Below are 25,845 nucleotides of genomic sequence, written 5' to 3'. Positions count from 1 at the left end.
CCAGGATCTGCCATCCATCAGGGTCGCATCCACCTCAATGGACGACCGATGTGACTCGAATGAGGTAGCAAAGAAAGCCTGGAGAAAGATGGTCGGTAATCGTGCGACCCCTCAGTACTATCTCAGGTTTGGAAGCTGTACCTTCCTGGTTAACGTGACAGTACATTGTGCTTCTCATTTCATGCAACTAGTTAATCAGGTCCTTAATTGATGAACAGGAAGCTGCCTATACTCCAACCTTTTGCAAGTGCTAAGAGCAAATCTTTTCTAAGCCATCAAGAATCATGAACAGGAGGAGCCCTCTGCATCTGTTTTGCATCCCTGTGAATGATCACCACCTTAGCAAGTCTATTCATGCTCATGTTTTTAGAGGAAGGTAACTGTTCAGTGATGTTTCCTCTTACTTTTTTGAGCATTTCCATGCAGAGACTGAGGTCAAACTGCATTTACTCATACTGTGAATTTTGCTTCTAGTTTTTATCCTTTTGTTCTCAGTGGTGGTGGGTTTTGAGTCTCGCTCGGAGATTCTTTGGGTGCATCAGTCCCTTTGCTGCGCTTCCTACCATAGAAATCTGCCAAATGTAGGTATGTAGAAGTTCTTTCATCCAAAAGCAAGGTTTTATGCCCAAGAATCCAAGAATTCAATCACAAATATTTTTCACTCATGATCATTTGCAGCTTACGAGGTTTCCAATCAACACTGCTGTACAAGGGAAAATCTGACTTGGAGGCATTGAACATGGTGCAGTATAAGATTATTTTTAATCTTTTCTCAAGTTTCTTGCCTGACTATAAACTTATAATCTACAGCATGGGATTGAGTTCGGATATCTGATTATGGTTGTCTTGGGAGCCCAAGCTTTTGAGTTGATCAGATGGTGGTTCCATTTTCATGATGGACGAAACACAACACAATTCCTACCATAGTGTCACGGTCTTAGCTGGAATTGCCTAACGCGTAAGGCATCTTTGCGGTCAAGACGCGAACTTAGCTTGCGTTGCCTAAGTTGTGCTTCGCCCTTGCAATATTGTTCCGCAAAGATCAGCCCACTTGCAACCTCTCGCAAGTCCCGAAGGATCTGTAAAAGAGATAGTTGATTAGTTCAAAAAAACGACCGACGGACAAGTTTCGACATCTCGCGAAAAGAGAGAAAGCTTTACAAGCAATTCAACGAGCACCTTGCATACACAAGAGAAAAGAGGGAGAGGGGGAAAATAAGGGCTTTAGAAGGTTGAACGAACAACTGCTTACCGAGTCCCGAGCGCGACAACAAATTCCCGTTAAGGCAACGTGCGAACTTGCGAAGGAGTGTTCAACGCTCGATACTATACCAAAGCCCCATCCAGTCCTGTGTCACCTGGGGGGTTCCAAGGGGCTGAGATGGCTGATGTTTTGGTGAGCGGAGGCGGATTCCAGAAATCAGCTCGCGGCACACGAAAACAGAACTGTTTTGGGTTGTTTTGGGGCTGTTTTGCTCAGTTCGGTGAGCGGTCGTTTTATACGCTGCAGCTTGTTCGAACTTACATGTTTACAAGCAAAATGACTCAAAACTAAGACAAAACATGCAGTCAAGCAGGTACATGTAGGTGTGAGCGACGAACGGTTCGTTGAACGGAGTTGTTGTGAGTGCGCGACAACCGTTCGTGACAATAGACATCACCTGGGAACTGCAACTAATGATAAATTATGAACTCTTCTACGTACCTCCTTTAATCAAACAACTGCATCACAATTGATGTTCATATAAGACATCAATTGCATATATGCATTTTTATGGTTCCAAATTCATTAAATTAATAGATCAATTATACCGTGGAGGCTTGCCCGTATGCCTCAAGTATATATATCATGTTACAAGAGAAAAGTGGATGAAAGATTCAGATGCTAGGAATTGAATTAGATTACAATTTCTTGATGAATATACTATCATTAATTTAAGTAATATGAGTTTGTTTATGATTCATTAAGTTAATAAGTCAATTATCCTATCAACATAGATTATAATAGATTAAATAGAATAATTAGCTAGTATATATGGATAGAGTTCATTCGAAGAGAGCCACCATAGAAATCCTGTTAAGGCCAGCTGTGATCTAATTACATTCCATAGAGATTGAACACACTTGTGCAGGGTGATTTCTATTGGTTTTAGATGTCACTGTTGGGTCAAAGAAGAAATAATTGAAGTATCTATCAGTGTAGAATTAGAGAAGAAAGAAGGAAAATGATTATTAAGTTTGAGATTTGTATGTTAAATTCTGATACAATGTCATGCACTCGTAACCATATCAAACTGCTGTCTTTCTCCTTGCATAACCTTCACACTTCAATCTCAGACACACCAACTCTAGCAGCTGCTGCTGCTGCCACCGCCACCGCCACCGCCACCGCCACCGTCACCGTCACCGTCACCGTCACCGTCACCGTCATCTCAATCGCGAAACTGTTTTGGCTTTCCCTTTCCTCTGGCCCATCCTTTTAGCTTGTAAAGCAATTTTAGCTTCTTCAGACCTGAATGATTCTTCCTTGCTGCGACATCCAAGCAAGATTCAATACCAAGTTCTGCAACTGACGAGGAACAATAGATAGGCTTCTTTGGACCTGAGCAAGTTTCATGACTAATGCCTGGTACTGGTGAACAGTCTGAGTCATGGAGTTCCACCCTGCAACTCATGACGTTGTCATTTGCTGGGAGCTCCATGATCCACTGGCCTCCAATTCTCTGCACTGGTTTTACTTCATGTTCTTCTTCCTTTTGATTCATCAAACCTAAATGATTCTTCCTTGCTGCCACATCCAAGCAAGCTTCATGACCAAGTTCAGTAACCGATGAAGAACAATATGTTGGCTTCTCTGGACATGAATGATTCTTCCTTGCTGTGGCAACTGAGCAAACTTCATGGCCAATGCCTGCAACCGGTGAAGAACGGTCTGTCTCATGGAGTTCCACCCTGCAACTCTTGACCTGGTCATTTGCTGGGAGCTCCATGATCCACTGACCTCCCATTTCCTGCACTGGTTTTACTTCAAGTTCATTCCTCAAGCATGATCCAACCCAGCCCAGATAAATCAGCTCCTCCATTTCTAGGTACCACCGGTATCGAAACTGGTCTAGCTGTTCAGGCATTTCATTGTTGGATAAAATCCTGATGCTGTCATCCTGGAGTGTCTCCTCTTTACTCTATGGACATGAAAGTAAGAGCATGCATCACACTAACTATTCAGTCGCTACAACAAGCATTATAATGTACTCAAATGAGGGGCAGGCTGAAATACTAACCTCTGATGCATATTGATAATTTGCCGTAAATGAATCCATCCTTGAATCTAAGACTTTCTTTCCCTTCAGTAGTTGATCAGCTATATCTTTTACTCCTTTCAGCTCCTCATTGATCTTTGATAACTCGGCATCTCGAGCATCCAGAATCAGAGCCTGCCGACGAGCTTCATGCAAATGAAGCCTATTTAGTTTGGACAACTTTTTGGCCTTCCACCGTAGACATTTGAGCTCTGTTCTCATAGACTCGAGGCTTTCAAGAGCTCGTTGTTGTTTGGAAATGGTGGCCTCAAGCCTCTGATTCTGGGCTTCCAGGCACTCGAGCTTCAAACCCAGACACTCGAGCTTCAGATTCTGCAACAGTGATTCCTGCTCTTTTGCATCACAGTAGTCCCAGAATTGCGATTCGACCTCGCATGATCTGCTGTTGATTGAATCTACAAGGCACTTCAAGCTTTCAACCTCTTCTTCCAAGCTATGTGCATCTTGGAAATTGATGATGGAGACCTCACATGGGTTCTCTGGACATTGCACCCTCATGATTTCTTCTTCTTCTTCTTCTTCTTCTTCTTCTTGTAGGTACATGGAAGATGATTCCTGGCCTTGCAAGCTCACCTCATCCTCAAATTCAGAGAGAGAAATGCAAGGGGAGGAATCCATGAGGTGATCTACTTGGCTTGATGTACTAGAGGGAGATTTGCTACTTGTTCTACTCTTTTTGGCGATGATGGAGAAGGTGAAGCCAGCCAAGGGACGAGATAATGGAATGGCAAGCTTTAGGAGAAGAGTCTTAATTTCCTCTCTCCTATTCCTTTCCTTCTCCATTCATAGAGAGCTGATGGTGCCTTGTTCTCCATGCAATTGAATAACCTATTGGAAGTCTTGTGCATGCTTCATCCTTGTCTTGCCTCAAGGGACTACTACCTTTTTGTGCACCTTCTGAGCCACCTCTTGAGGTTGGTTTCCCTCCAAAAGGGGTTTGGAATTCAAGTTGCTTTTGCTTTGAGTAATAGAACACACATAAACAAACAAGGATAAAAGATAAGAGAAGGAACAAAATGGCCTTCTCCAAGCTGATAAAAATTGGAAGAGATTTGGGTTAAGAAAGGTCTCACTGAAATAACCAGCCAACTTAAAGACAACCCAGCCGGTACTATAACTAAGCTGAATAAAGGCTAGCAGCAGAATGCCTGCAGCTCCCCTCACCCAAATGGCAAAACCTCTAAAATCTAAACCATGCATTCTTGTCACAGAGATTACAAGTATTATCCAGTGAAACCAACAGAATTCATTGTTCAAACATATATAATTCTGAGGACTTAATTCAGAATTGATTTCCAGTGAAGTCGTGGTGAAGGGAAATGCATTTCACAAATCCAAAGTGCATGTTTCTTTAACCTTTCCATTACATTGTTATCCAAAACACAGGTTGGCTTTAACATTTTAAATAACAAATATGAATGATCAAATACAGGTTGCCCGCATGTTGTAAGCACTTGATCTCCGTCTGAAGAAAAATTATTGCCACTGTGGTTTTTGTTCTTATGATTCTCCATTAGGGTCCGAGCTAAGGAATTGTTGTGGAATGTGTTGTTTGATTAGGTTCTTCATTTTATTGTTAATCCAACCTGGGCTCAATTGAACTTACTTTTCTAACGATAATTATACAAACTTGATTGTTGGATATCCTAATTCAGTTTAAATAAGTCAATTAGGTGCAGATAGTCTGAAAAAACAATTTATTACCTGAATTAGCTATCTAGGCATCTAAACCCATTCCTAGTTTGACTCAAAGTAGCCATATTTTCATATTTATCTGTTCTTGATCAATTGATATCCTAATCTGATTCAAGTGTATGATGTGCCAGATAGATACAGGTGCCAGATAGATAAAAATCTGAAAGATGTCTTTGAACAAAAAAGTGAGAAAATTGGTTCCACTTTGAGAACCAATAAATTAAATGGAATTACTTGATGGGGGAGGTGGGAGAAGAGGAAGAACACCCAGGTTCAGACCTGAGACATAGTTGGTGGACTGAAGGTTGATACTCTCAGTTATGCTATGGATCAACCTGCTCTAAACACTTGGCTGATACAATTCTCTAATAGTCTATTTGCATGTTTAAACAACATTCTTGGGGATCAGAGAGGGGTACACAAAATATTGAGGCAAAGGCAAGTCCTGTTCATCAAGATGTCATGCATGCTCAAAATAAATTTCTCCTCACCGAGCAAGATCAATTTAGTACAATAGCTTGCAATAAAAATCTATCAAGCAAATTCAAAATATTTATCTTGTTTGGATTAAGGAAAAAATAACTCAAAGTTTGGAGACTTACAATTTAATGGCCAAATTTGGAGCTTGAAACCTAAGACTCTTAGAAACTCTTGTCCTGTTGTTCTATTTCTCCAGCAATTCTCTTTCAATTTATTGTGTATGCATCTCTCAGTCAAGCCTTTGCTCAAGCATTGGCACCATCTCCTCCTCTTTCACCTCCAATTCCTTCTTTGCCTCTCCTCCTCCTCTGTGCCTGCTATATATATCTCCTCTATAGAATTCCCAAGTCCTCCAAACCAACACCAGCATCACCGCAGCCCCTGCCATGGTCACCGCCGTAATGATGATGAATGCAAGCTTGAAGCACTCCTCTCCGACGCATGTCGCCAACGATGACTCCGAGGAAGAAGAGGAAAAGGAAGAGTTTGACATGTTGCCGATAGCGTTCTGCCGCACAGCCGCGCGGTCGTACAACTGCCCGGCCACCTTCACGTTCAGTATGTATGACCCGATAGGGCTCGCTGCGCCGCCGAAGTTGTGCAGCGTCGAGTAGTGCTTCAGCCCGAACACCTCCGATATGATGGCGAAGAACAGCGGCACCTGCGCCCCGAAGCAGAATCCGGTGATCACCGATGCGGCGTATAGCGAGGCCGGGATGCTCCCGAAGGCGATGAGGAGGTGGCCGGCGCAGGATAGGAGGAAGACCAGAGTGAGCAGAAGGGGGCGGGGAAGCCTGTACTTGACTAGCAGGATCTCGGAGGCGAACCCCGCGACGACGCGGCCGGCGTAGTTCCAGATGCTGATAAGGGAGACCAGGGTGGCAACGCTCTGGGCATCGTAGCCGAGGGACTGGCCGATCTGGCCCATGTTGTCGATGGCGGTCAGGGTTCCGCCAACGCCGCAGATGGTGGCGATGACGATGATGAGCATGTCGACGCTCGCGATGGCTTGCAGGATGGAGTAGTCCTCGCCTCTCTTTGGGGCCCTGAAGACGTCGGCTAGGGCTGAGGAAGATGTAACTGAGTTTTTCTTTGGTGTTGTGATCGATGCTTTCGGATCGATCTGTTTGGATTCCAGCGGAGGACCTCCGATAGGTGGCTTGCCGCGCTTCCAATTCGATGCCTCCTCTCTCGCGACCACGACGAGAGGGAGGAAGAGGAGGATGAGGACGACGACAGAGCCGGCCGTGTAAGCGCGCTGGGAGAACTCGAAGCGGCTTTGCAGGATGATCACGGCCATGAGGAATCCGGCGAGAGCGAGGGTGATGTAGAGCAAGGAGCACAGGACCTTGAACTCGTGGGATTGATGACGATGAGGAGGAGGCTTCATGTAGCGGATGGTGTGCAGGAAGACGAGGGAGACGGCGGCGGGGAGCCAGGCGACGAGGAGGACGAGCGACCTAGGGTCACCGCCGTGGCCGTAGAAGGCGAGGTAGAGCTGGGTGAAGATGGCGCCGCTGAGGCCGACGAAGCCCTTGAGGAGGCCGAGCACGGCGCCGCGGCTATCGGGGAAGTTGCGGACGCAGGCGACGAGGGCGCCGGTGTTGGCGAAGGCCTGCGAGTTGGCGCCCACGCAGATGTAGAGGCACATCTGCCAGAGGCGGGGGCGAGGCGTGCGGCCAGTGATGGCGAGGTAGATCATGAGGTAACCGAAGAAGTTCATGGCAGCGCCGGTGGCGAGGACGACGGAGGGCGGGGCGACTTCGTTGACGAGGCCGGGGAGGACGCCGACGCTGGAACCGAGGTCCTTGAAGAAGGAGATGGTGTTGAGGGTCCGTTGGTCGTAGGCGAGGGAGGACTTGATGGCGGCCGAGTAGGCGGAGAAGATGTAGGTGGCGCCGGAGGCAGTCATGATGAGGAAGGAGGCGAAGAGGGTGAACCAGCGTCCGCGGGCCACATGGACGGCCAGGTTGATTGGATCCCAAGATGACATCCTTCTTTTTTCCCTACCCTCTCCCCCTGAGAAGAAGAGGAGGAAGAGGAAGCCGGAGAAGAAGAAGGGGCGGCTTCGGCAATTGGTCGTCAACAGTGATTGGCCGCTGCCTCAGATCTCGGAAGGGATTTTCGTTATTTCATTACATTGCCGTTTGTCTTCGAGGAAGAAAACGTGAAACTTAAGATAATTTGAGGTCGGCTACGACATAATATTTTAAATTAAAAGGTGAATATTAAGATTTATGAAATAAACCGGAAAAAAAAATTCACCATCAGTAACAATTATAACTGTGATTAAAAGGAATTTATCTTTGATCGAACCATTTAGTAATAAAATATGAAATTTTTTATGCATATTAACATTAAAACTTACAGCAACTTTAAGATCCAAGATCTTTTTAATTAATTTATTTACATTATTAATGTGATTGAGCTGCAAGGATACATTGACAGTTATCTACGTTTCACGAAACCCCAAGTACATTTAATTTGTCGTAGCGTATAAGTTGAGGTTAGATGCCGAGAAAAATTGAGGCCCAAGACAGACACATCAAGTCGGGCAAATGAATATAGTTGGAAGGAATTAAGAAAGCATGTCAACGGCAGCGACAGACAGGCACGCGTATATATGTGTAAAATGGTAAACATGCATGCTATTATATGCAAAAAAATAAAAAGAAATAATTGTTATAAATGCATAAACAAACAAGCATATTTATCGAATGTGGACCCAACATTAATCTCGTCAAATGTTGGGTCAACTGATGCCATCATAAATTTGATAAAAATTTTAAGAATAAAATATAAATATCATGTTATAAAGAATATAAACATATTCATAATTAGAAAACACTTATATGCCCATGAAAAAAATTTAAAGACATTTGATATTAAATAAATAGTTGAGGATATTTTCAAATCGAATCGAACCAATCAGCGGTTCAGTTCCTGATTTTTCGGATCTGATCCACCCATCCAATTCGGATTTTATAACTATGAAACCTCTGTATTATTTCAAAAATCACATACAAAATCTGTGAACAAATTACATGGGAAGCCGTCTCTACCATTCTGAGTGACCAACGAAAAGAGACTAATATGTATTCAGGTGATGACATAGGTGACGATATAATCATGAAAAACAGATACCAACATACCTTGAATTAGCTACGTACAACTTACCAAACAAGATTAAATGGTTCGGACCCTTCTGGATATGCCGCCTTTTTCTTTTATTTTGGTGCTATGTAGATGGAGGACCATATACAACGCTGCAGTCCAATTTCTACTACAAACATTCCGAGAGATTCGCAGGTCCGAGAAGTTCCAATATCTTCAAGAATAGAAACCTTGTGAGAAAAATCAAATAAGAGACGTCTTTAACTGTATAAAATGTGTGTCAAAACTGAACATGAATTGTAAGTTAGAAGGATTATCACCTTCACTGCACCAATTACGTGCTAGTGTAGCTGTACACATCTGCCTCTATTACTGTCCAGTTCATGAAGTATAAGATGGGTTTTGATCAATTTTCAAAATCACTATGGAACGAACACGGATCCACCAGCATTCAAGTGTCAAACATGGCAGCCCCTGATGTAAGAGACGACAATAGTCCGGCTGCTGGGCCAGGAAGAATGTCACCAAATGTTGACATGGCAGCTGCAGATCTGTCCTTGAGCTTACCGACTTGTGCATCAGACAGCATGGAGCCCCACCTAGACGTACTCTCCCCAAATTTGCTGCCAACCTATTTATTTTGGACAATAAAGTTAAAACCGAGACCCAGTTCTAGGTTTCCAGGTAGCTGGAACACAGCAAAATGTCATAATTAAAAAAAATTAGACAAACATCAAAGCAAGCTATATCAGAAATATTAGGAGATAAAGCACTGTTGCAGATCAATTCCAACAGTGAGGTTATACGTATAGGCCAAAAATCAAGCTGACGTAGCGCATGCCAACTTGCTAAAGTCTATGGGAAGATATTGACATGGATTTAACATTTTCTAAATTACCACAAAGATGATGTATGACATTCATATGGGAGACTAGTAATTCAGCAAAGAAGTGATTGAGTTGGAAAATTTTCAGACTGAGTAGCTAGTCTTTCCTAAGGCACCAAAAGAAGTCAAAGCACATAATCTAGAGGACCTGCAGTACAGGAAGATAAATCAATATTAATTCGAGTACTAGTACTACAAAAAATTGATGAACACAGTTGTGGAATTGATGTTTGTGGCTGAAATCCAAGCCATTTCCATCCATATGCAGTTGTCTACAAGGACGACGCAACTAGAGAATGCTGAAAGCTTATTCAACAATTTGAGTCAACCTAACATCATCCTAGAAACATGATGCCAATATAGAGAGGTCTCCTAAAGCCCAACAGGCTATTTGGTGGGTGAAAACATTTACCTGATCAATTACAGTATAATTTTGTGCAACTGACTAACCCCCCAAAGTTCCATAGGCCTGATCTATTATGCAACATATTTGGAAACATAAGCACATCATGGCTAGGCGATTATGGTATTGTGGGGCTGGAGTGCTGAATAAATAATACAAAGGTCTTTGAAGATTAAGTCCACTCAGAAATCATGAGCACAATCCACAGAACAATTAATCAATAATACAGTCTTTTGATATCGTAAACTTGAATTGCAATCAATAATCCAATATAAAACCCGTCTATGCTGAATGTTCAAGCATGCCTTTGTCATTGCCTAAATATATCTTGCATAAAGTTATAAACAATCTAAATAAAGTCACCAAGTCACTCATGAAAGAATTATGTAATATTGTCAAAATTAATGTACCTGTGTCATTATGGACTTAAGCAATGGTGCTGCAACTCCAAAATTTGTACCATCATCAAACTCGAACTTTGACAATTGTTCTCCATTTGTGTTTGCTTTCCAAGAACTCCTCATTGTGGAATCATCAGCTGCCTGCAGAGCTGATTTATGTGCACCTCTTGAAGACAAGGCAGGAGCACTGGAGGGGAAAAAAGTTAATATCATAATCACATCATAATTAGTAAGTTGGGGTACGGTTAATTGAATGAGAGTGATCCTTTCAAAAATCTAAGATGAAAACAAACATTTTTTCAAGCAATAATTCACCAATCTAATTATAAATTTAATCTTCTTTTGCTCCACCACTGGCTGCAACATTAACCAACTGGTGCATGTTATCTAGAACTACTTTTTTCCACATATAGCAAACACATATGAAGCTTCAAATTTAGCTATATAATTTTTGCAACAAAGTGGATGATACAACTAGACAAGATCTTTTAGTAGCCATGAAGAAGATGCTAAAACTATAGATTGAAATCATTTCGTACTGATCATATAAATAGGTGTTGGTCTTATATACACTGAGCTTACCACAGTGTCCTGACACTTTAAAACAATTCTAGTATACCATAGCATCTGTACCCGGAAGTACCGCTTCTCTTGCTGTAGAAGACAAGGCCTACAAATTCTACATGTGATACTCCAAAACATGCACTTTGTCAACTCAGACTAGCATAAACTACTTTGTAAGTTCATTGGGATCTTTTAATACTACTTTGTCAACTTCATTTCTCTTTAAAAGAAACAGACCATCTAAACAATACCAACTTTCATTATATGCTCCTAAATTAGTGGTGTCTCATCAGATAATAGAAGGTCAGACCCTTGCAAATAAATTACCATAAAACCTTTTCAAGCAATCCATACTACCAGCAGATAATATTGCAATGATCAGGCACCAAGGAACATGATCTTGTTTTCTCATTAAACCTAAAACTTCTAATTTAGGCTTCCCACCACTATGACATGATAGATTATATTTCTGTTGAGAAAACCATGTGGCATGGTCCTTGCACATTTCATTTTCACTTTTTTTATCACTCAAACCCTCCCTCCAGGTTCACACTTACGGTAGTGCACTCATTTTTTTGCAATCTCGGAAGAGATGAAATATGAATTTGTCTTCTCATATTTATACTTCTAGTTTGATTAATCATACTTGGTTGATCTAGCAAGTCATCTGTCACATGAAGTGCTAGTTAAGATCCAGCAGCACAGAGATTATCGTCAATCAAGAATCCTCTAAAGTGATGAAGTTAATTAGAAATCATTTTTCCCAAAATTTCATTCCATCTTTCCAGGTTTGTGATCCTCAATTACTCATATATTATATTGAATGTTACTGAAACACCACTTTCATTACTTTATGTTGCAACCAGTTCTTGCAAGAATAACCATAGAGGAACAGTTGGATTCTTGCACAAACACTAGCAAAATTGGAAGTTCTAAAATGAAGGTAAAAGAGTTGTGAGTTGTACCCTCCTGGAAAATGAAGATATAGAAATCTGATTAGTTGAGGAAATGCAAATTTGTAATCTTCATTAACCATAATGACACATTTAATCCTGATTTACATGACATCATATTAGCACAGCGACAATAAAATTCTGATCGTCATTAACCATAATGACACATAACTAATCCTGATTTACATGACATCGTATTAGCATAGTGATAATAAAAAAAATAGCCATAATAAAATTATTGGTTCTTTTGTTAGAACACCAGATTGTTCGGTTGCTATTGAAGGAAGCTAAAAGAATTGGAGGTAAAAGAAGTGTAGAAGATATGGTAACTAGATAGCTGAAAGAATAAGTAAAAATAGGCAAAATTGACCTAGGAAAGTTTATCATGTAAATTGAACCAGTTATGCAGAACTTAACCATAGATCCCAGCTTCCCATCTTTGTCAAATAAGAGAAGATTAATAGTAAGGAGACTTTTGATCCACATTATTAAGCCAAGAAAAACAAATTCAAACTCTGTATTATGAATGTGTAAGACATTGGTGCATCATACATTTAAGAAAACATAACTTTAAGTACTCTTAGAACTCCAAGGCCATAAGAACGGCATGCCACCTTTACTTTTTCATGCCTTCAGCTACAAGGTAAAAGTCTGATACGTAAAAACAAGGCTTTGTGCAGTTGGATTGGTTGTATCCAATATTTAGATCAATGGACTGAAAGACAGAACTACGACATAATACCTATTCTGTTCACCCATAATTTGCTGTAGTTTGACTATTAGGCATTCAAAACATCAGCATGGCAACCAGTCAATTAAACAGAAGAATTTTTAAATATTTTTTGGCTATTTAGAAGATTTACAAACTAATCTCTTTTTTCTCCTTAACAACCTATCAAGCATGTTTTTGTCTATATCTCATAACTATTGCAACTAAATGTAATCACATTATTTGGAAGACAATAATACCCAACATCTACATCGTCTAAGAACTAAGAAGCTTCTTTATATAACAGTGATGGAAGGACAAGGCTCGCATCACTGAAAATCAACACTTCTGAACCAATATATTCTAGGATATTAATAGTCCTTCAAAACTTTTGGCATACTTTTCATCCACATGTGATTAACCTCCCACAAAGACCATTCTAGAGAATGGAAGACCAGTCGTCAACATGTATCCTTCAGCAATTGTAATTTTATGAGCTAGTTACCAAAAAGTTGGGACAATTCAAGAGTAAAGGAAAAGTAGATAATGATTTTAAAGCGACAAAAATATAAGGAACCAAACGGCTGCTTCTTAACGGAAGACTTTAGCTTTAAAAGTTGGTGTTAGGTGGTGATCCTGCAAAGATCGCATTCCTAAACTTCAACATCAACTTGATCAAAATCCAAAGCATAACATACAGATGGCTCAAAAATAGAATGTTGCAAATTAAGCAAAAAAAACACCAACCTGATTGGAAGGTATTTAAATCGAGGAACAGTGGAGCATCTCATGATGTTTGAGCCTGTATTTGACTTTGTAGGCAATTTTTGAATAGTGTCTGTGTACATGCGATTAAGTTGGACCAAGAAGCCAAACAGGACAGCATATCGCTTATATGATTGCTGCTCATTTTTCCAAAGGTAAGATTCATACCTGTAAAAATTTTATATAAACAAAAACAAAGCACATTATCTCTGCATCTTTTACCTTTAACCTTATACATGTTATCAAGACAAATAAAAGCAGAACCAAAATTCAATTTTACTAGTTTACCATATGTAGCAAAAGCAGTATAAGGATTTCAATTGTTGGTGTAGCATCAAAACTTTTGGAGAAAGTACTTACGTAGCCCAATCAATGGGATCCAGCCTCAGTGAGAAGCTATTTATTAGCCTTGTAACAGCCTCAACATTAGCAGAATCAGACCGAATGTATGGATGCTTCCATCTCAACGAAGGACTCAGTGATACATTTCTTGATGAATTCTCTGCGGCATTTAATTCAGGACTACTGGTGGTGGAATCTTTGCCCCCTGATAGAACATCAGCAATGAATTTTAGGTCTAGCAGAATTTGCAAGATTCCCTTTTCTGAAACATGAGATTCACCACTCTTCACAGCTGATAAGAAACTTTCGTATATACCAACTACCTGTAAGTCAATCTGTCAATTAGCATAAAAAATAACTAGAATTGTCTGGAGGCACTGCAAAATTATGCTCTCCAAAATAACTCCATAATTCTGTTTCCACCAAAGAATGAGCTCTTCATCTGACCAAAACAAAAGTGGCATCAAGTGTTTACAACAAAAAACAGCCTGCGATAATTGGTAAATGGTTGTATGAGGTATATAGCACATATGCGACTCTTGTGAACCTCAAGGATGCAAACCATACTTCATCAACTGTTCATCTCGTTGCAACTGGAACTAACAAGTTGTGTCTCACATTTGTATATAAACCAGATACCTAAATATATATGATATTGAGCAGATGCTAGAAGTACCTAGTATCATATGCTTCATACTCTATACATACCCTACTGCCTATCCATTTATCTTCATCACTGCTAGAAACCAGTAAGTCTGCCCTCATTTATCTCTCACCACATGCCTTCTACTCGATAATTTACATCTATATCCTCTTCGGACATGTCAGAATCAGAGAAGGTTGTACCATGCACAATTCTATGGATGGGCAAAAGATCCCAATGGAAGAGACTATTGGCTAGTTTGACAACTGTCTAGGTGTTAAAAACCAAACTAACCAAAGTGGAAAACTGACTGGCTGTTTCAATCATGGTCCATATTTTATATGTTCTTCAGTTTTTTGGTTCTCTTGGTTTAGTTCCAATTTGGCCTCTTAAAAGAAACTGGCTAGGGGAAATGGCCGATATACCATAGAAAGGATTACTCTTTGGCTGGCTGGTTGGTACTGTAACCAGTATCACAATATTCCTGTGATCGTTGATCAGTTTAATAGGTGTTTTCTTTTACAGTTCGTATTCTGGGTTGGGTCCATCTCTCTAGTAATCGAATGAACCGGATTGTAGATATGAAAGAGTAAGAACACAATGGGACCTTACCCTCCTTTGTCTAAAATTCAAGTAGAAGAAGGGAAGGAATTATTTTTCAGAAAAGGGGTTTTTTTCTATTAATCATTAAGTTCAGAGTGCTATACTTAATTTAAATTATAATTTAAACTAGTAGTCAACTGTTAAACAAGATATTTATTACCTAATAAAGTTAACTTTAGTCATCTTCATTTCAGCAATACGAAGTAAGAAGTGTCTTATAATAAACATAAATTGGACTAAATAAACAGATTTGGTAGCTTTTAACAGACCAGATCAAAATTACACCAAACCCACTCCAGGCAACATCTGCACCATTCTGTATGTACCTTACTCTTTCCCTTGCATATCCCTTCCATGATCCATTCCTTGATGATAAAAAAACCAGTGATTTAAAAAGCGCTAGGCGCCAAAAGGCCCCCAAGGTCCAGCGGGAGGCACGAGCGGCGACAGAGGCAGCGTTTGCGAGTAGCGACAGCGGCGAGCGGCGACAACGACAGCGTTTGCGAGCAGCGACAGCGGCGAGCAGCAAGATCGGGATCGGGATCGGGATCGGGATTGGGAGTGGCAGCGGGTTAGGGTTGGGTAAGGGTTATATCGGTTTAGTTGGTTCGATTGAACCAACTAACCAACCGAACCAGGACTGAACCAGACCTAAAATCCTGGTTCGGTCGCCTTGGTTTACCCATGCGCTCGCCCGAAGCGCCCAGCGCCTGGGCTCGGGCGAGCGCCCAGGCGGCGCCTGTTTGAAGCACACCGCCTGGGAGATTAGTGAGGCGCTCGGGCCTCGCCTCGCCTCGCCTCGCCCGAGCGCCTAGGCGCCTTTTTCAATGATTGTGTTATGGTTGACAATATTGAAAACTAACACATTTGAACTTGGTACTCTCTCTCTCTCTCTCTCTCTCTCTCTCTCTCTCTCTCACTATGATCACCTCCTTCCTATCATGTTGATGCCACATCCTCCTCTGTCAGCATTGCCACCTCTTTCTCCTCTTATCATACAAGTCACCACCTTCTCCTCCCCCACCACGTTCTCCTCTTCCTCTCCACCTCCTCCCCACCACCTCCTCCGGCCAATGAGCATACCAACACACAGTATATACCCAATCAGTACTGGATCAATTCACCGAGGACTGTCATGATTACCAGATCGAGATTTGAAACCTTGATTCAACTATCATAGTGTATTAAAAGCAAGGATTGAAATTTCGTACTATACTGATGTACTGAACTTTGCTCGGTACGGTACGATATGACATACCGAGCGGTACACCTAGAAAAAAAATATAAAAATCAATTTTAGTACCAAGCAATACTAAATATATATATAATATATATATATATATATATATATAAAAACCTTCGATGCCATTATTCCACCCTATCCCCATCCTATATGTATTGATGAAGACAATCCATCTAAGTCAAGCGTAGACAGTGCCTAAATGTGAAGTTAGGCACTCAGGATCACTAAAAATATATTTTAAAAATATATTTTTTATATATAAAAAAGATATAAAAATAAAAAATCAATATATAAAGATATAAAAAGAAATAGATACGGCATACTAAGCAATCGCCTCGTCTGTAACCTTCGATGTCAAGGAGGTGGGGAGAAGAAAGACGACATCAACATCGGAGGGTTCTCCATGCGACGATAATGGACGAAGGAGACCGTTCGGAGATGAAAAACGCCGGGGTCTTCGTCGCCTTCCTCGAGGCCGCCTCTTCCGCTGCTCTCGTCGCCACCTCCCCTGATCCTAGCGCCTCCAACTCCCCCTCCAAGGAGGCACGACTCTCCTCGTCGTTACCTCTTGGATCGGGATCGTCGAGGGAGGGCAGCGTCGGATCGAGATCGAGAAAGGGCGTGGAAGACAAGTTCGGGTCGAGGTTCGACGGGCTCAAGTTCATCGAGACACTGGTGATGACACATCGATGACTCCGTGGTACTCTTTCTCGACGCTTCTCCCTCTTCTTCGAACGCCCTCTTCTTCCTCACCCTGCCTAGCTGTAGCCAGGTTGATACCGCCCAATAGCGGGCGTTCCGTGTGCCGGTCAGCTGGCGGATTGATACGTACCGCTTGTACCAGGCGATATGGAATGGTATTAAAAACCCTAATTAAAAGTGTTAATATCAAGCCGATCTAAGTGGTAATAGCATAGCTTACCATATATCAAGGTACAAACAACACACTTTTTCTTCAGTGATCTCAATGTATACTGTAACATACTAACATAGAGGACCAAAAAGAGGACAATGTGTGGTACATATCGAGGTTTAATTCATTGCAATAAACTACTTAAACAATTTGGAACTGATGTCTTGGAGCAAACTTGCTATAGAGCTAATTTCATTTGAAACTTCTATTGATAATGTCCAAATATTTTCTAGACTATGTAAGCTCTAAGGGAGATTTAAATGCTTACTTCCTGCTTGTATGTGCTTAACCTGCCAAGATATTTCTATGCATGTTTGCAATTGGATGGCATGAGCAGGGATTGTTGGTATGGTCTGAAACATGTTATGCTGGAGTGGTATTTGGCAAGCATCAACTCAACTCACTATAGGATTTTGGATTTATCATTTCTTTTTTTTAGAGTCCTAAAATGCTACATTTAGATGATTAAGTGAAAAATATACATTTTACATGTAGTGAGAAACTCTCTAACTTTGACTTCATCAAGTTTTATATTGATTGGGAGTCCTAATCAGCAACTAATGTCCAGTAGTCGATCTGGAGTCCAACCTTGAGCAACTAATATCCACTAAACTCCTTCAGCCATATAGTAACTTTTACATTTCAGGAGGAGTGACAAATCCATTAAGAAACTGTTGGGCAACTATAAATAAACTCCTGTGATAGACCAAAGATATTTATCTATTCTCTTTCTTAATCACTTCCTTCCAACACTTTTTTCTTTTCTCCTTTTACTTTCTTCTTGTTTTCCCTATACATTATAGTCTCCATATAAAGAGGCCACATCACAGGAAATCTTATTGAATCAACAACAAAAATCAGCCTATCTTACTTGATCTGTTAAGATATACATATGTGCATCTTCTAAGGTGTATGTGTATCTTCTATGCACTAAGGTGTATGTGTATCTTCTATGCACTAAGCACAAATATCAACATGACATCCTTGATTCAAAATTGGAGTATAAAAGCAGATTTTATTGACCATCCCAGGTTAGAACATGTTAAAAGCTATAGAAACAAATACAAACTACACATGGAAAGGAAAACATTTTATGTAGATGCAGATATAAATATCAGGCAGCTACTGACAGAACAAATAGTACCAACCTATTAATTTACATATTTAACATGACGAAAAGAAACATACCTTCTCTAAAAGTTTCCATGCAAACATTTGCAGTGTATATCTGTCAAGAACATGACCTCCAATTTTATGAATTTCTAGGCATGCTTGAAAGAGAAAGGAGGTGATATATAGTGAAGGCACAGAAGGAAGAGCGATTGTCATCTCCAATGGTCCCTCATTGGATTCGTCTTGTTTGATGATTGTTACTTCCCAACCCTACAATGGCAATAGCTTCTTGTGTATAATTTAACTAGATGCATGACTAATTATCTCTCAGAACACATTATAGAAGTTTAAATATAAGAAAACAACTGTATTATAGACAAGTATAACACAAGAAAAAATGCAATTAGTTCGTGAATTAGCTAAAGACTAATAACATCACATAGAAACATCAAGTTCTCAAACAAGAGCAAGTTACATCCGATGTGTGATATCCGACAAGAAGAAATAGTTAGACAAATCTTTGGTACCACTTGTGTCTCTCAGTGAGACTTTTAACATGTAATGTGCAAATACAAGGCAATAATAGGCAACCAAATAGATTCCAGCAGAGTTAGTCAATGTCACTAGTACAGGTCATTTGATCAATTTCTTCTACTCCTCTTAAGTTATAGTTGATTCTTCATTGTTTTCCCTTAACTACACGTATTACTCCTGCTCAAACTTCAAACTACCCAAAAAGAAATTTAAAATTTTCTTGTCTTCTTACATTATTCTTTATCTTTATCTTTATTTCTTCTATTAAAAACACGAGTATATATCTTTATCCAGGTTGCATCACATGAACTTATACAAAATGAGCAGACTAAGCACCAAATTGATATGAATAAATCATTTTAGGATTCTTTAGTCACCTCCTACTTCCCTAGCAACAAAAGTACAAAAGCCAATTGGGGCTATCTCCAAGGATCCTTCCTTACCAAGAACATCATTAGTCAAACTAGCAACCATAAAATCCTTTCTATTGTTTGAACAAGACTTCTTAGGTTTTTTTCTACCTTACCACAAAACACTAAGTTTTATTGAATGACTTTGATAAATTGTGCTTTTGTACACAAACATTTTTACATGAAAGAATCTCTATTAAATATTTGTATGTCTGTATATAAATACAAAGGCAATTAATGTGCACTCTCCATTTGGTAGCATAGAGCATAGAATAAAAAATCATGTAACAAAAAAACTTGCATGCGTATAAATAGAAATTAACCAAATAGCATTATGGCCTGGTTCAGATGCAACCTACAGATAATATGCTGATCAAGCAGGTGCAAAGCAATCATTGACACATTGGAAGAAGAGAGACACATTTAGTGCTTATGCTTAGATGCTAATTTAGTTCTTAGATATTTTCCAGCTGTACTGAAAATTAAAGGTGTTTTAAGCATATATGGAAACCCTACTTGTAGCCCTCTATGCATGCCTGTTCAAAGATTCAATAATGAGAGAGCAGCTAACTGGATGCATATCAATAATCATGTGGCTAGCAGCAGAGCGTCTTTTATATAATTCATATAGAAGGAACTGATTTTTATCTGACAGGAAGCCTGACTGTGATGAAATGTGAATTCCAAATTCCAAATACCTAAAATTAACAGTATTTGTATTTAGAAAGACCCTTCAACTATAGAAAGCAAAAACTTCTAGTGTCAAATGCAAGTTGTTCAAGTACTTCATTGACCTTTAAAAGATGTAAAATTATACCAAACTATAAAATTCACCCAGCTAAAACCTTCCAGAGTTGCTATGAATCTAAGTTTTGCAATTAATGTATAAAACCGACAAAATGGTGCGTGCTTGTTATGCTTGGATTCTAAAATATACTAAACTAAAAGTAATATCAAAAACCTATGCAATTACTGGTGTAAAATGCCACGACTTCCCTCTTAAAAAGATTGTCAAAGGAAAAATAATAATAATTGGTCTGATGGCATTTTTTTTTCAAATTACATCCAATGTTGGTTAAAGAAAATATCACCTTTAACAGCATAAAAGATACTGAGTGAACTATATTCTCTATGAACTACAAAAATGTCTTCATTCTGTCACATGTATTATGTTGCTTTGATGTTTCTCATTTTCTAGGCAGCTTTGAGTTTGTCAATTTTGCCTCTTTGCTTTGTTAACATAGTACATATCATCACATAACATCCTAGATATAACCGAATCAATAACATGCCAAGTTCTGACTGTTTTACCCCTATTTAATTGCGTGCACAACATAGCCAACTAGAATTTTTTCAATTTCAAGGCCATCAGTCTCATCTTTTTCATCCTATTTTAGTTACTTAAGACAACATTCCCACACTACAATGTACACTTGAAAGAAATCATTCATGGAAACAAGTCACTTGGTTAAAATAGTTTACTGCATGTATACAAGTTCATGTTCAGTAATTATTCTCAGTCACCACAGAGAGAAAAATGAATGCAATCATTAAAATGTCAAAGATTTTTTCCTATATAATTCTTGAGAGAAGTATTTAAAACCAATACAAACTATGAGATTCAAGGGATATAGTCATGGAAAATAAAAAAATAACATGGAAATTATTATTATTGAGAACTGTTCAGAACATTGAACAAGAAATATATACCTGTAAAGGAGTGGATGCAGATAATGCATCATCTCTATTCAGATCCTTGGAAAGAATCAGTCCTAGATCCTTAGACACCCATATAGTCCACAAGCTATGAGCTCTGATGCATAATTCTCGGAAAATTTTGTTGAGTTCATCAAGTTTTCGGCTTGTGCTGTCATCCAATGCAAACAATGCAGCAGCAGCTGAAATTGTTTGCTTCCTTGGATTATCAAGAAATTGTCTTCTAGGACTTTTGGAACTGTCAAATGTATGCCTTTTAGGGATAGAAGAGATTGGGGACTCAAAAACCACCTTAGATTGCACTGGCAGAGGAAATGATGGTAGGCTAGCAGAGACTACACCTGTCATATCATTAACCCACTGTCGCGGGGAACCAAGAACTAGTGGTATATAACTTGAATGGTTATGCAATGCAAATAAAAGACGCCCTAGAAAAAGCGATCTCTCAACAAGCATCGAGTGAGGTAAAGAATGATTTTCCTGCTTGTTGCTGCCTAAAGAAGTAGAAAGCTGTGCAAGTTCATCTCCAATTTCCTTCAACAAAACAGATATGATGTTGTAACATTTCTCTTGAAGATATGGTGCCAACTCTTTTAACCTAATAATAGAGTTATGAGATTCTACAAAGCATATAAGATCCTCTATTATGCTCCGGCATTTGTTGTCCACCACATCTCTGATCCGAGTAACTTCAGGTCCAAGATATGTGTTAAGGCTATTCTGGAAGTCATTCTCATAAATTGTCAGCTTAAGCGCATAAAGCAATCCTGTTTTCTTTTGAATTGGCTCTGAGAACCAAATACCACCACCATTAGATGGTTTCTTTAAGTAAGCTTGGAAATCATCCTGATCTTCTTTTGGATCTGCAGTCTCCACAATAGCCTGAATAGAGTTCTTCAAGTTGATATCCTGGCTCAAGTTATCAAACTCAGAATGCACGATCTCCTTCATTCTTTTAACAAATGCCTCTTCCAACCTATCTTCAAAGATATCCTTCCCATCTTTCAGAATGATGCCTCGAATCTGGTTCCATGGAGACTCAATGTCGGAGCCAAAAACACTCTTCAGCCACTGCTCCAAGCTATCCTCCAGGTCCCCTCGATCATCCAAGGCTTCGCAGACCAGTTTTTCAGCAGTCGAAAGCCCTTGTCCGCTTGCAATTGCATCAATTATATAAGCACCGCCAGCCAGCACCCCAAAGATCTCATCGCAGCAGTTTCTCAACCACAAAGAACAGGTCTGAGCAATGAACTCTGGCTCAAGAAGAACCATGACTGCTTCCAATTTCTCCCGATGTGACTTCCAAAGCCTCACCTCCTCCTCAGGATGGGGAATCGCCCCAAACAACTGCGTTCCAGGGGGAGATCCGAGCACCATCTTGTAGAACAACGGCATTTCATTCAATGCGAGAAGAAAGAGCTCGCCCACTTGCCCCAGACTAGATCTAATCGTCCTCACCACATCACATAGCAAGCAAGAGGAAGAATCAGGGTCCAAGGAGGTACCCGCCAACTTCTGCGAGATCCACAACCTCCTGGAGTCCAAAAACAGGCCGAGCACCTGCTTTGGGTCGAGATCGTCAATGGTGGCGGCGGCAGCGAGGGCATCAGCATAGGCCGCGACGGTGAGCCCCTGGTCCGTAAGCCTCTCCCGGCTCCTCTGGGAAATCTGGGCCTTGAAGCCTTCGACGATCTGCCACTGGTGCCGGAGCAGCGGGAACTTGGCAAGCACCTCGCGATCAGCGGCGTCGTCGGCGAAGAGGCCGTGGACCTCCTTGGCGCGGAGGTACCGCCCGGATGCCTCGAGGAGCATGGACTCGTCGAGGCAGCCCCAGATGTTTTCGGGGGTGTCGACGAGGTACTTGACCCTGGACGCGATGCCATAGACGCGGGCGCGTGCGGGGTTGGGGCTGAGGACGGGGGCGGCTGCAGGGGCGGAGAGGGAGCCGACGGCAGCATCGATGGCGGCGAGGTTGGAGTCAATGGACTCGCAGGAAGAGCGGATGAGGAGGATGGAGTCGGCGGAGTCGATGAGGTCGCGGTAACTCTCGCCGACGAGTTGGCGGAGCTCCTCCTCCTTAGCCTTGATCTCCCGCCGCGTCGCCGCCTCCCCGGCACGGATCTCAGGGATCGACTTCGACCGGAAAAGGGACTCGGCGTCGTGGGCGCCGCCGCCGGCCTCCGGCGGCGGAGGTGATCGCATGGGGACGGATCTGAGGGGGGGGGGGGGGAAACGTAGGGAGGGGGAAGTGAGCGGTCGGTGAGAGGAGGGAGAGGTATTTGCGAGGGAGGAGTCGTGGTGGAGGCACGTGCAGATCGGAATAGAGAGCGGGAAGGGGGAGAACGATGGGGTCGGTTGTGAGGGGCCCAAAGACGCATACGCACGGCCCACAGAGAAGATTATATATATATATATATATATATATATATATATATATATATATATATATATATATATATATATATATATATATATATATATATATAATCTTTAAAAATTTTAATTCTAACTTTTGGTGATGTGAATGTATGGACCGCTCCATCTCTTTCCTCAGCGATAGTTGATAGTGCGATACGGGCTTGTAGAGTTGTGTTCATGTTTTACACGGCATATAGCTCTATTTTAATTATCTTTTATAATTATTTTAATCATTTAAATATAGGTTATGTGCGGTCATCATACGTAAATAAAATTATCAAAAAATAGGCTATCTAAATAGTCATTTTAGGGGTTTTCTAATTTCATAGAGTGATGCGAAGTGTCAACTAGTATAACTCCCTAGAGCTAACCGGTGGAACATGATTGGATGGGTCTTTAGAGTATTGTTTAAGGTTGGTTCATTGTTTTAATCTGTAGCAATGTCGAGTGGGCACTTGTAGAGATTTTTTGCCATCGCGGATCACCTAGGACCCTTTGTCGTGTAACCATTCAGAACTTATGATGTTTATATTTATAATTTATATTGTCCATCAAGTGTTTATTGAAATGTCTACTTGTGAGGTCTTGAGTTAAACGATCATAAAAGGTTTCGGGAAGATTAATCCTTTATGAACGGACATATAAGAGTATAGTATAACTTAGACAAAACCAACTAAATCTATAACATATTGTATCAAAGTAGGGCAAACACATTTAGAAACATTTGACATGTAAACATAAGAAACTTAACAGGGCAGCATTGAAGGCAGTTAGCACATGCGACCGTTTGAGGGATACAAACATAAAGACGTAAGGAATGAAATTACTCAAAGGAACATACATCTAAAATTTACAATCAAAGAAATGACAAACCCTTCATGCAAGAAGCACCATGAGGACAAGCAAGTGGGAAGAATACATATGGCTTGATATTAATAACCAAACTTGGTGGTGCAGACAAGCATGGTGCTTGGCAAAGAATGAGACCATGCAAAGAGAGATGGGCTACTCAGTTAGAAAGAGTTTGCTAATTTAAAGAATTCAATACTCACGCAATAGCTTGTATGCGAACGATGAACTATCTATTACTAGCCTAAGGCGATCAAAACTTAGTATCATGGGGCATAAAAATTTTCTCTTCAACATGTGAAGAATATGTCTATAAGAGGCTAAATTGTGTAATAAGTCCATAAGCCTTAACGAGAGCTATCTTGACAATAAGTCACAATCTAACAAGTACGTTCACGATAATGGAACAATACATAGATTGTTCAATAAGACGGAGTAGTCCAAGAGGATGGTAGTCTCCAAAATTTCTAGAGGAAAGAATACAAAGAGAAAAATTACTCCAATGAGATAGATATTCATGAGGGATAAATCTTAATTCTCTGTAGGGAGAATCATGTGCAATGGACTATACATGTTGAGGGGGTACGTCAAGACAACAACTCCATAAAGTTTAATGGACTGAATAAGCGATGAAATTTTATCACATAATCTCATATGAGTAATGCGTTGGTGGATGCATTGTGAGATCAAGTGAAGAAGCAACCCTAGGCAACACCAGATAAAGGTACACTTAGAGTTGATATGAAAGATCGAGCCCGATTGTAACATCTCATTAGTCCCACATCAGAAGTGGGCAATATGTATGATTGGCTTATATGAGTCTGATGAGTGCATTATGTTAACTCCCACTTAAACATTTTGGTCCGTGGTTGAAGGATCAAAATGAAGTTATTGGCTACCCGTGGATAAAGTCAAGAACTAATCATGTGAAGCATTACAAGACAGAGGCATGAGGTGGAGGACGATGACTAACAAGGTTAGAATGATCATTTTAATAAAAATATCACTTTGTGAGAAGTTCTCAAAGGCACTATTTGAGAAATTTTGATTTTTTTCAAGAATTCTCCTATATATATATATATATATATATATATATATAAACTTGTAATACATGACTATTAGAATAGAAATAATAAAAACATAATTGATACTTATATCCTTTAGAAACTGAAATCTGATAATTATGATGACAAATAAATTAATATTATATTTTAGATATTTTTATATTCCTAATGTTTTATGATGACAAAAATTATTTGTGTATTGTTATTATTTTTAAACTAAACTATTCAGTGATGGTAATCTCACTATTTGAGAAATTTTGATTTTTTTCAAGAATTCTCCTATATATATATATATATATCATCAGAAAACTTGTAATACATGACTATTAGAATAGAAATAATAAAAACATAATTGATACTTATATCCTTTAGAAACTGAAATCTGATCATTATGATGACAAATAAATTAATATTATATTTTAGATATTTTTATATTCCTAATGTTTTATGATGACAAAAAATATTTGTGTATTGTTATTATTTTTAAACTAAACTATTCAGTGATGGTAATCTAAATAATTTGAATGGATGTTATGATCTTAATATTTGAAATGATACATGCTAATTAAATTTTGCAGGGATAAATATCCCATTTCCAAAATTTTCTATTTGTAAAATGAATATTTCAGTTGATAACTCTGTAATAGCAAGAAAACAATGATTTTTCAAAGCACACAAAATTATAAATATTAGAGAAAAGACACCCC

The 25,845-nt window shown here is 39.9% G+C and overlaps 2 protein-coding genes across 3 annotated transcripts; both read right to left on the bottom strand.

Moving 5' to 3' along the window:
• Positions 1 to 2,205: 2,205 nt before the first annotated feature.
• LOC135612097 (protein NUCLEAR FUSION DEFECTIVE 4-like) lies at positions 2,206 to 7,663 on the bottom strand. Its single transcript, XM_065107905.1, has 3 exons — positions 5,618 to 7,663; positions 3,282 to 4,278; positions 2,206 to 3,182 (listed from the first exon to the last, which is right to left on the bottom strand). The coding sequence occupies exon 1, from the start codon at positions 7,486 to 7,488 to the stop codon at positions 5,725 to 5,727; it is 1,764 nt and encodes a 587-aa protein (XP_064963977.1). The 5' UTR covers positions 7,489 to 7,663; the 3' UTR covers positions 2,206 to 3,182; positions 3,282 to 4,278; positions 5,618 to 5,724.
• An 812-nt stretch (positions 7,664 to 8,475) lies between these two features.
• Positions 8,476 to 23,027, bottom strand: LOC135612096 (conserved oligomeric Golgi complex subunit 1-like). Of its 2 annotated transcripts, none has more exons than XM_065107904.1 (7): positions 20,802 to 23,027; positions 18,223 to 18,417; positions 13,651 to 13,955; positions 13,273 to 13,458; positions 10,309 to 10,486; positions 8,930 to 9,240; positions 8,476 to 8,839 (listed from the first exon to the last, which is right to left on the bottom strand). In XM_065107904.1, exons 1-6 carry the CDS (start codon positions 23,007 to 23,009, stop codon positions 9,061 to 9,063), a joined length of 3,252 nt encoding a protein of 1,083 aa, XP_064963976.1. In that variant the 5' UTR covers positions 23,010 to 23,027; the 3' UTR covers positions 8,476 to 8,839; positions 8,930 to 9,060. The 2 variants fall into 2 exon arrangements, with proteins under 2 accessions (XP_064963976.1, XP_064963974.1); XM_065107902.1 differs by having other exon boundaries at positions 8,476 to 8,823.
• Positions 23,028 to 25,845: the final 2,818 nt, after the last annotated feature.

The sequence above is a fragment of the Musa acuminata genome, chromosome BXJ2-5 (assembly GCF_036884655.1).
Source record: "Musa acuminata AAA Group cultivar baxijiao chromosome BXJ2-5, Cavendish_Baxijiao_AAA, whole genome shotgun sequence".
Lineage (NCBI taxonomy): Eukaryota > Viridiplantae > Streptophyta > Magnoliopsida > Zingiberales > Musaceae > Musa > Musa acuminata.
This window is presented reverse-complemented; position numbering and strand designations above follow the sequence as displayed.